Here is a 12030-nt window from a genome sequence, read left to right on the forward strand (position 1 = left end):
TCAGACCCCCAGAAAGCCAGTGTTTTGCTACAAACCTTCCTTCAAGCATCCCAGGAATCTCTTTTCATGAGGGACAGAGGATGGCACCTGGGCAGGCTGAAATGTGTTGAATTTTAGATATATCCCATTTACCGTTTCACTCTGCCTGTCTGCCGGCTCCCTAAGTCAGCTTCAGGGTTGGGATCTACGAAGTGTAGGGCACCACAGCATTACATCTCACACTGTTTGTGACCTGGACCTCGCACCAACTCTCTAGCCATCAAGTGGGCCTGGGACAATAACTCTGTGTTGCTTAGGGTTCAAAGGAGGGGTTCAAGGTCTGCTCAGGTTGTATTCAACAAGTTCATTACCAAGACAGGAAAAATACAACTTTCCCTATGATTCATGGCCAGGGAGCTGAATGATACAGATAAGGCTTCAGCCCGAAAGCTGATGGTTTAACTCCTGTGTAGCCTGTGCATGGATGAGAGGTGTTTCAAGGCTTCTGTCTGCTCCCTGTGTGATAAAGTGCATGGTACCACAAAAGCACAGATGACATGGTTGTACGCCATGACCACAGAGATGACATGAGATATGGGAAGAGCAAACACTGAGGTCTTACTTGTTTGCCTCGTTTTCCGGGTCTTCCAATAGGTCCTCTGTGTCCTGGTACTCCAGGTTGTCCCTTCGGGCCCATCTCTCCCTTGGTGGGTATGGAGGGAAGGAAGCAGGATGTAAGTACATGGTTATACCCACCTTATACAAGATAGCAGACGGACAGTGCTTTTATTCACATGACTCCTCTAGATAATGCTGTCACTGTTTCTTTTTCAAAAATCCAAAATTACAATAAAATATTTTAAAACAAGCATAAAATGAAAAATATCTCTTACAATTTACCTACATTTCCCTGAAATATCCTTTCCTAAAGAGGAGTCTAACTGGAGAGATCAGAAACATGATCAGAGACTTGGAGAGGTCAAGGCTAGCAAAACTCTCTGACCCATTGGCAATATCTTGCTTTGCTGTTATGATGCATGTGCAATAAAATCACGCAGGGAAAGGGAGAGGAATTCTCTCATCTTCTAGCTTCCTTAGAGGTGACCACTATTTCCTTATCCTAATTTCAGAGATAAGATGTGATTATCTCATAAAATGATCCTCCTTTAGGCTTCCTATCCATAAGACATCATCTGAATTTTGCTTGTTTTTCAAGTACAGAATAATGATGACATAAAAACTGGCCATGGTTGTCGCTGCTATTTGTAGTAGTGTCATTGTGATTCAGAGTATCAAGAAGGAAATATTTATTAGTTTCAAGTGAATAAAACCCAAACAGTTAGGGCAGTTATGAATCTATAATCAAGAGTTTGAATAAGTTAAACAGAAGGAAGACTATGACTAAGCCAATGTTCTGGGGAAAATAGAGAAACAACAACAAACAGAGTTTTCACCTAAGATAAAAAGCCTAAGGAATTTGATCAAGTCCAAGTAGTGTTGGTCACTGAGTGAAGCAAGACCTCCAATGTCTTATGCTTTCCAGGATGTCCCTGAAGCCACTTATTGACCCTGTGTCAGCACTTAACACAACTCCCCAACACACCACACTCACTTACTTTTTGTCCCAGCATTCCAGGGAAGCCTATTTCTCCCTGCAAAAGGAGAAAAGTAATCAAAGAATGTGGAGTGATCTTTGACAAAGCAGCACCTTCCTTGGAAGGAAGAAAAACAAGTGCCCTGGACTGATATTGGTTAAAAAAACCCACACTGTGATTCATCACTCTGAGTGATGTGGTAGGTGGAGAATTCTAAGCAAAATTTTACTGTAAAGCCCTTTGTGCAGTAACACTACTCCTCTGTCTGTTCCTCTGCCTCCTGCTTCCTCTCCTCCAGCAAAACATTTGGATTGTGCTTTTGTCTACAGGCAACTGGTCACTACCTGGACAACTTCCGAAGCCTATGTTTGGGAATGGCATTTCTCTGTTTACATCAAAAGCAGTTTATTTTTCTTTTCTTAGTTAAAAGAACCACCATCCCCCCTCCCAGCATTATCATATCACCAGCTAAAAGCATTTTGGCAAGCTCTTGAGGTTCTGGACTGCACAGGCCAGGAGAGACTGAGGTTACCTCCAGGGAAATCCCCCTCTGGCTCATCAATCCCACTATGCGCTGGGGGGCATGTGGACACAGAGGCTGCCCCACTGCCCTCCTATCATGTAGGACCTCCCCTTGCCACTCTTCCCCTCCCAAGAAGATGCCTCCAGGCTCCCTTCCTCCACACCACTCCTGGTTTTTGCTATCAGAAGTACACTGGTTCTTATGGGCACGTTCAGCTAAAGCTCACAGCCATTTGGAAAAGAAAATTACCTGGTCTCCTTTGACTCCTTTGTCACCCCTGTCACCTCTGGATCCCTGGAGAGAGATAACAGGGTGACAACAGCTTAATTGCTACCATTTTATGAGGAAGTAAAAAATATTTCTCCTACACGAGACATTGTTTGGAGTCACACATAATACAGCAATATCTCCAGAGTGAGGTATATGGTAGATACTTTAAATTTTTCCTTATTACTTTACTTGATACTATAACAGCATTAAGAGTAAGGCTTGTAGGAAAAGGTAAACATTCTCCTCAGAAAATTATTTAAAATATGTGCTTTCCTGGACATAATACTTCCAAACTTGATTTTTTTTTTTCCCCAGTTGGCTTTATCCAAGTTCAGGTCCCACTGTAAGGACTTACAGTAAAAATTGTCTCTGTGCCAAAGTGTATATACCCTAAATAAACCAGACCAACAAGAATTATTATAGCCGTTCTACAGATGGGGAAACTGTAGTGAGGTGCACTGTAGTAACTTGTTCACAAGAAGATGGGGTGTAAAACTCACTTCTTCAGAATCCCAGCCCAAGCTTGTGCTCCTTCTCAATGTTTGTTTTCATTTCTCAGTGGGACCTTTAGATTTCACGCCATCAACATTCAATCTCATTTCTACAGTTACTTTTTTTACATAATTGTTTCCAATTGTTAAATTATACATTAATCTATTGTCACACTGACCTTTTCTCCTCTAGTTCCAGGAAAACCCTAAAGGGAATGATAGGTATTTTAATGCTTCTCACTTTCAAGATCACCCAAGAAGCCGGACTTTCAAACTTTAAAGTGAAGAAAAAGAACGAAGCACGGATAATTAATTGCATCAACTTGTAAACGCAAATGAATATTTATAGCTTCTAAAATTGCACTGAAACAGAGCTATGAAATGTGAATTAAAGGCAAGACAACTCAGCCCAAAAGCCAGTGTAAAAAAGCCAGGTAAAGCCAGCATGTTTGCTATTGCTTTAAAATTGAAACAAGGGAAAGAAAATGTAACTGAAAGTGAATAAAGCCACAATTAATAATCTAAAATAATTTTAGTAATAATCTTCTTCTTCTGGTTTGTTTTTTCTCCATGGAACATCCTTAAATTATACTTAAGTAATCTTCTAATGTGAAGATTACTATAAAACTGCATTTCTCTTTAAGAAATATATAATAAACATCAGTGTTCAATTTTTCTTTCCAGTCCTTTATTTCAATAAACTGGTTATGATTATATGTTTTTTCAAGTACCTTAAAGTGTTGTGGCTTAAATATTTAAAGGCAGAGGATATGTTATAGATGATGATGTGCAGATACTAGAACACCAAGATCAAATTTTGCTTACTATCCAACTGTCAATACATATGCACGGTTTTAGTAGAGGACCAAAATGATCTCCACAGTCTTATGAGGTGGGTGAAAAACATTGCAGACATGATTTAATGCTGCAGATATGCTTAAGAATTCCAGTTTTCTAGTGGGATACAATTATAGATGAGTTTTGCTTTTAAAATGAACTTTTGCATCACAGTAATTTATACCAAAGCAATTTTATGAAAAGCCAAAAACACAGCCAAGCCCAGCCAGACAACATTATCTTGTTTGAAGTAGAACATATTTTTTTAGCTGTATTAGAAAAGATATATCTTGATAAATGCTTTCCAGCAAATTCATGAGGGAAGCAGCTGTCAGCAGAGCATTAGAAACCAATGTCTGAAAATGCAGCATTTGGTTAACAAACCTTGGAGCCCATTGGTCCTCTTGTACCTGGCAATCCCATCACACCCAACTCTCCCTTTTCACCCTAAAGGGGTCAATAAAGAGAGTTATTGATTGTGGCTCTCTGATGAGGTCATATTTGAATGTCTGACAGTTTAGCGGTTCAGGGTTTATGTCACCGAGTTGAGACAAGCCTGACCTTTGGTGTAGCATTGTAGTCAGAGGTCTACACTGCAATTGCATTCTGTCTGAGTCCTCATATGTTATCTTATTCTTCTATTTGCATTTTCTTGGGCACGTAACTTGTGCTTAAGTTCTGCCAGATGTTATTAAAGGACACGCAAGCAAATTAACAGCAACTGTGGATCCTTTTTCTGCATGAAGGTGCATTGTCTCTACTCAGCATCACTTCCACTGAGTTGCAGAAAAGAAAGGTATTTTGCTGCAAGACTTTAGGGCTTGGGGAGGCATACTGACTACTTTTATTGCAGTTCTGAGACATCATGTGCTTTACAGTGGTTTGGAGCCAGTAAATCATGAAAAGGCTTTACAACAACTTCTCTGGCTGCTGTCAGCTAATTATATCTAGCGTGAAATACAGAGTAGTCCCCACAGACATACAGCAGCCCTACCAGCATAATACAGTTGGCTCTCATTCTCCTTTGGCTTTCACTGTCCTAGAAATGGAGAGGATTTTCACATTGGCTGCTGCCCCGGCAGAAGTTCAGAAAAGACTTGAAGAAACAAAGTAGGAGAAATAAGGATTGGACCAAGGCTGTGTCAAAGAAAGAGAAGACAAGTAAGGAGACCTAGCTGAAGAAATAGAAGGCACAGAGATGGGAAAAAAAAACCACCAAAACAGACCAAACAGCAGCTTACTGGAGATTTACAGCAAGAAGAGGATGCAGCAAATGACTGTGGTGAAGATGAGTATCAGGAGTTTGGAAATACCAGAGATGAGATGAAGTGAAGGAAAAGAGAGGCACAACCAGTGGAAGAGAACACAAAGATCTGCTGGCCTCTATTCGACTGGAGCCTTCAATGACAGGCAGGAAACCCAAATTTATAAAGACCAGAAGGAATGAAAGTGTGAACCCATCTAAAGAACAGAAGAGACAGGTATCAGATGAGACAATAAAAGCAGAAGAATTGGAATCAAACAGCAGTTAGGACTTGCAGTCAAAATATAGGAAAAAGTATTACTACTGAATGTGAGGGATGCTTATAGGAGTGTGATGAAATAACAATAGACAAAGAGGAGATAAAACCAAAATTAGGAAGACTTCACAAATAAAACTAGAACTTATATAAAGAAAAGGCTAAGTGAATGAGTTTTCTGACTGCTCTGCTCTCAGTACTAAGACTGTGAGGGAAGGAGGTAGTTGGACCTTCCTTCTGCTTTCACTGCTCCCACTGTGGGAAATCATAGCACAGAATGTGTTTGGGGGGACATACCATTTTCTATCTCATAGTTCAAAGTGAACATTGCTTCCTTTCAAGTACATATTCTCTTGTTGCTTGCCTACATTCCACATACTATATTGTGATGTTCTTCATCTATCATAGCTGTGAAGATCTTGTGAGGCTACTTCCCAGATGCGGCTTGAATCATCTACTATAGTCATCTACTATTATTCTTGCAGTAGCAAGAACTACTGCATCATGTCCTCTGAGGTATAGGCACCAACCTTCATGGAACAAATGAAAAGTCAAAGATTTATTGCAAAATGCAGCTTTGAACTAAACATTGTGTGCAGTCCTTTTACCTGATGCATACTGGATTGAAGAAAAGCAAGTTATCTCAAAAGTCCCAGTAGAAACTCCATATGCTGTGGATCCTGTGAAGAGCTGTATACATTTTGCGTAAGATAATACTCAGTAAAGGACTGTCCTGCAGCTTTTTTATAATAAATTCAGATGAAGCAACCACTCTGCAGTAGCAAAGAGTGCCTTGCCATTTCTTCTGCTGTTGGTTATTAAAGATCATAGGAATTAATGTTTGTTTGTATGGGAATGAATTTCAAAGATGTGATCGGCAATCCTCATGATTTGTAATCTCTTTCTCCTGATAGCAGCCTGGTATTTTCCCTCTGATCACATGGGCACACATTTATGCTGCGAAGAAGTACGCATTCAGGCAAAGAGACCATCATAAACAACAGTCATAAAGATGATGATCAGTTTGGAAACACCGATTTGCGTGATTGTGAGACACTGGTGGTTATGAATGAGTCTTCATCAGATTGATTTTCAATTTTCCTTTGACACATTTTAATCCACATAAGAAGTGCTACAGGGGCTAGGCTGAAGGTGGAGTAACCTAACCCTAGACTGGGCAGGTCTTTGCAGAGCACTGTAAGAAATAGGACAAGCACAGTGTCCTTGTGCTGCTGCAGCTTCCCAGCCTCCAGCAGATAACGGTTTAGACATTTCCCTAGAGAACTCTTCTGTTCAGACTGTGATGTTGAACAGGTTATTCCATGTGAATTTTAGTCTTACCTTCGGTCCCACAGGTCCAGGCCATCCTACTGGTCCTGGCATCCCAGGGATGCCCGGGGGACCTGGTCTACCCTTGAACAGAAAACATCGATTACAATGATTCATGTAACATCATTCCTACACACAGGCCTCCACTGCACACAGGAGATATGGAGGAGTAAAGTATTTTCAGGAAAAGACCTAGAAATGCTTCGTTACCGTGTTTTTAATACAAAAAATACTATATTCATAATACAGTTTGTGTTGATACTGCTGTAGGAAGTGGGCTTGCGGAAATAGCAGGTTATACTGATGCAAATAAATCTACATACAGTCAAAATAATAATCCTAAAACCCAAGTATCAATAACTTAAATTGTCTTTTCATTTAATAATATCATGTAAATCAAAAAGACGTGCATGCAATTATATCAGTATGAATGCAATTTATGTTAAAAACAGAACCAAATTTTTACTAAGATATTTTTATTTACCGTTCTTATTTTGAACATTCTCATATTAATAGCTGCAATTGCTCTTTATTAGCTGCTATATGACTAACAATAACTACATACATGTATCTATTTTGATTACTGCCTGTAAATCACTCTTTGAGTATCTCCTAAAATCCTGCAGATTAGTGCTATTCCACTGCTTTATGCAACTTGACCATATGATCTTAGAAATGTCATCATGACATTAGGGGCTGAGTGACATCCCATGAGCCAGACAGCTTTTAACAAAAGTTATAACATTTTCTTTCCAACCTGAGCAACTTCTTTTCTGGACATGACTAGTTTTTGTCAGAAGAATAAGTACAGATGTAATGTGTTTAAGGTTTGCACTCTCTTTGTAGTTTGGTGGATGACTCTGAGACATCACTGTTTTGAACACTTGGAATTTGTGTGAGTAATATTTTTATTTACTGTAGGGCATTTGCAATTTAAATTAAATGTGTTTTGTATTTATTTGAATTACTGATTGGTAGCTGGTGTTAAAATCCTTTGTATATTATTAGAAGGGTGTTTAAATCCTTGGTGTATTATTAGAAGGGTACTTCTTTTCCTGGTTAGTGACTACCCCCTGCATACCTCTGATTTCATCCTGCATCTCTATCTTCTTTAAAAGTTAATTACATTAAATGGAGGTACTTAGCATCTGACATAGCGTATTCTGTTTCATCACATGTAGGGGCACATATTTTTGATAATATATCATGGTTCATATGTCACCAGGCATAGGATTGTAGTCAGCATATAGCATTTGTGTCAAAACTCTGTAAGTGTAATCATTAATGGTTATTCCTCCTTCAGGGGTATTTGACTGAGCCTTGTTTAGACTTTGGAGGTGTCAAAAGTTTGATTTTGCTTTGGGCTTTTTTTAATACACCTTTTATGATAACTCCCATACTCTGCTTCCCCTGTCCACAGAGGCACAGTTCAGGTAACTTCCTACTCTGTTTTAATTGTCCGGCCAGAGCCTCATGCTCTTACTGAGGGAATTTATTGAATTCAAACCAGCTGGGACACCTTTCCAAGCCAGAGGGTCCAGCTGTCCAGCCCTGCACCCAGGGGTCCCTATCACCCACCCTGGGTACCTGGGGAAGCAGCACAAACAGATTAAACTACAACATTAGCTAATTTTTATTTAACTGTTGTCTGCATCCCCTCTCTGACAGCTGCTATGTGTCAAATATTAGACGGCTTTCTGAGACAGCATCTTGGTTCATACCTTTCTTCCTGGCCTGCCAATCTCCCCCTGCCAGAGAAAGGAACATGTTAGTCTCATAGGCACCACATGAGCACAGTGGCTCATTAGTCAATGCATTTATATTATGAAAATAAATAAATATTTGGAATATCTTTGTGTTCAAGACTGCTTCCAGAGGTAAAATGAGAAGAATCACTTTGACAGAGCTCCTTGGTCTTTCCTGTGTTCTCAGCCCTAAATCTACAGTCATGCCCTTGTATAGCAAAGCATGTAATTATGTGCCCAGCTTCAGGTATAAGGCTCATTAAGCACCATCATGGAGCAAATGCTTTGCATATCTGAAGCCATAACTTAACATCTAGGCCAGTTTTAATATCTGAGCTGACCCACACAATTAACACTGCATGGGAGAGCTCTTCTTCTCATGTCTTCCCAGAGGAACAGAGCGTTCAAAGGCTTTTGAATCAGTAAGATTACTGACTTGTGAGCCTGAGCTGCTTTCTTAATACATACTCTAGACAGAGGCAGCTATTATGAGAAGCCATAAAAAGTATTTCAGGACTGAAAATGAACACTGAAAGATGAAGCTTTAAATTACAGCTTCAAACCAATTCACAGATTTACATTCAAGTTAAAGAAAATACCCACATCTGTAAGGTCCACCATTCACTAAACAGACAAGGAAAAAAGTAAACAGCCCCATCCTTTCTTTGCCCCTCAGAAACATGCCACGGTCCATAACCACAGACACTTACCTTCTCCCCTTTTGGTCCCATTATACCAGGAATTCCTTGTGGACCCTAGGGAGAAAAATGAATGCTACTATTAAACTTCATTAGTAAGGAGACACTGGTGGTTGTCTTCCCTCAAGCCTTCACCCTCTAGGTGTCTCCTGGGAAGAGTGTGATACTACAAGGTTGGGGTGTTGGATGTGGTGTTTGAATGTAGCCTCTAAATGCCAGGTCTGTGCCACTGCTGGATGGCAGGCTGGAGAGTTGTGCAAGAGCATCTTCCAGATGAAGAAAACTAGCAAGAAAAAAGGTCTGGAGCAAAGGAAAGATAAGAAGTTATTGGAGTCCTGAAGAATCAGTGACAACAAGGACATGGAGACACCACATCAGCTAGTAAAGGAGGTCAGCCAAAGGGGTGGTAAGGGAAGTGGCATAAAACATGTGGGATGGGCTCTTCAATGTGGTATGGACATGGAGGATTGCCACCACTTCTGAATCCTGAAGATATTTCTCTCTCAAATGAGGCTGATTCTCCTTTCAGGAGACTTCTTAATCCAGAGAGACCTTGAACCCCATTTCAGAAAAAGATTCAGAAAACCAGTTTTGTTTCTAGAATGCTTCAGTTCACAGACCACCTTTTATTTTTGAATGACTAAGGAAAAAAATTCCATAAGCCTGCGTCACAGGAGCATTAGATTCACCGTACAAATCACTCACTCCAGGTTTGGATCCTGACTGTCTTATACTGTCCAAAACACGATGCAAATTGTACATGAACAAGAGCAAAATATACCCCCAAATGCAAATTACTCCAACTATTTTTCTCCGTAGAGTTATTTTAGATTTTCTATAGTGTAAACCAGAATGCACCCTATTAGAGCCAAATTTTGTCTTACTTCTTTCATTTTACCTTAGGTTTCTTATGGAAGGAATTATACTCTGAGTTATACAATTACAGATCTAAATCTTTTTCTTATGAAAAAGTGTTAAAAATCAGTTCTGAATCAATAGTAGGCACTTTTACAACTCTTTTGATAGACATGCAAGTTACAGCAGAAAATTCAGAAGTGCTTTTTAGATATTTTTTTGTAATGCTAGCATTTCTTTTCAGGTGTCCATTGTCATAAAAGTATTGTGCAGAGAACTTCTGACTCTAACATTGTCCCATTGCAAGCCACAGTCCCATAATTTATAATTAAAAATTCCAAAGCCATGTTATACCTACCCTACTGTCTGCTGTTGTGATAAAATCTGCCAGCCTACTCTATTTAAAAATGTTCTTGTAGGGATGGTAGATCATTTGGTTGCAAGGTTAATATTATTTATAGCAATGGACTTTGTAGAACAATGGATTTAATATTACTGTTCTTCCAATTTAAGTCAGAGAGAGTATTGAGTTTTTTAAAAAAAGGACAGTCTAGCGAAGACTGAAATAACGACTGCTTCTTTCACATGTACTGCAACTATGGATCGTGGCCAACCACACTACATGGATGTTTCATAACACAGAGACGACTTTTCTCAATACAGGACAGGACAAACACTTCCCGTCGCTTCCCTCCACACCTCATCATTCACATACTAAATGAATCTGCCTCATTCTGTGTCTCAGCAAAGACAAAATGGCAGAAAAATAAAGTCAAGGTTCATCAAACAAGACTTTATGGCTTTCATATTGCAACTTCAGACTATTTACAAATACCTTCTGAAGTATTGACTTCTAAATAATTTAAGCTTTTTGCCACATAACTGAACCTTTACTGTAATGTACTGTCTATACTTTATAAATAATGTTTGGGTGCTTGTTAACTTCTCAGGTTCCCAAAGCCTCAGTCACAGTTTTGCTACAGCAAAGGTCCTGTGCCATGTCTGCTATTAGCGGTATTGTAATAAAACTGGCACCCAGGGGCCTTGAGGAAGATCACTGTCCCAAAGCACTAGGCACAGCACATAGATCAGGACCGTCTGTGCTCCAGAAGAAACCGAAAGTACCTGTTCATGAAAATTTTTTCTTTGGAGGGAATGAACTGGAATGGAAAGACAGATGGGTGATCTTCTCCACACATCATATATGTTCACAAAAATCTTCTCCCTAGAGGTGGACTGTTCCCTCAGAAGATTTCTGACCACCCTCAGAGGATTTCTGAATGTACAAATTGTAGAAAATTAAATGGGAGGTCAAAAACCCTAGCCCAAGGCTACTCAGCAAGTCAGAGGCAGAGACTTTGCAGGCCAAGTTAGGAGATTCCACATCTCCTCAATCTCACTCCACTGCCCTCCTGAGTCCCCTCCTCGTCCTGCTGCTTACTGTAGGTGTTTGCCTTCAAAGGGATGTACTCCACTAACATTCAAGTTCATTGTACCTCTTGCGCATCCACTCCACAGGCTCTTTCCCTCACATAAAGGGCAACAGAGTCTAATGCAAAGAAAAAACTAGCAAAGAGTCTCTGAAGGAAGAGACGGCACCTCCAAGATTTTTGATGAGTACTACCTATTGTAAAACTCCACAAATGAAGTGTCCACTTGAAACCAACTGGAGTATGCAAGGCAGGGATGAGAATACAGGGTAAAAAGCCTACATGATTTGTGCATAGCCATATAAAAATGAAATTAAGCCAGAGCTTGGTATGATTATTAAGTAGTAAAAAGCATTTGCAGATGTTTTACAGCTTTGTAAGGACCTTGGAGCAAGTGAGAGGACAATGTGGTTTAATTACAAATGCATCACTCACCTGGGGGCCAGGAGGCCCTGCAGGGCAATGCAATTCGGGTAGAGAGGAAGCCTGTATTATCTGGAGCTCCTGACACAACTCTTTCATATCCAGGGCAAGCAGCTTCTACATAACATAAAAGATATGAGTGAACATGCAGCCATACGTAGCCTGCCGGAGAAATGTGTAAGAAAACATCCACCAAATGCTACAGCCTCGAGAGTTTATTTGCTGCCATAGGGAGAAGCCTAGGGTTTGTTACAAGGTTATCTTCACGGATGGTTGAATATTAGCACTTCAGCATAGCATCCTGCCCCATGCTTCCTCCTCCTCTCCCAGAGGCA

At 40.0% G+C, this 12030-nt stretch overlaps 1 protein-coding gene across 7 annotated transcripts in view; it reads right to left on the reverse strand.

Moving 5' to 3' along the window:
* The window catches only part of COLQ (collagen like tail subunit of asymmetric acetylcholinesterase), a 43937-nt gene that overhangs the window by 16797 nt on the left and 15110 nt on the right, over nt 1-12030 (reverse strand). For 4 of the 7 annotated variants that reach the window (XR_012633227.1, XM_074900486.1, XM_074900482.1 and 1 more), the window contains exons 3-11: nt 11708-11812; nt 9000-9044; nt 8266-8292; nt 6557-6628; nt 4080-4142; nt 3038-3064; nt 2347-2391; nt 1596-1631; nt 602-682 (exon numbers count right to left, since the gene is read on the reverse strand). Coding sequence is in view for 6 of the 7 variants with exons in the window: in XM_074900486.1 (XP_074756587.1) it covers nt 602-682; nt 1596-1631; nt 2347-2391; nt 3038-3064; nt 4080-4142; nt 6557-6628; nt 8266-8292; nt 9000-9044; nt 11708-11812 (501 nt within the window). In the remaining variant the exon portion in view is untranslated. The remainder of the gene's footprint in view (nt 1-601; nt 683-1595; nt 1632-2346; nt 2392-3037; nt 3065-4079; nt 4143-6556; nt 6629-8265; nt 8293-8999; nt 9045-11707; nt 11813-12030) is intronic. The other 3 variants (XM_074900485.1, XM_074900483.1, XM_074900484.1) reach the window with 3 other exon arrangements.

The sequence above is a fragment of the Athene noctua genome, chromosome 2 (assembly GCF_965140245.1).
Source record: "Athene noctua chromosome 2, bAthNoc1.hap1.1, whole genome shotgun sequence".
Classification (NCBI taxonomy): Eukaryota; Metazoa; Chordata; class Aves; order Strigiformes; family Strigidae; genus Athene; species Athene noctua.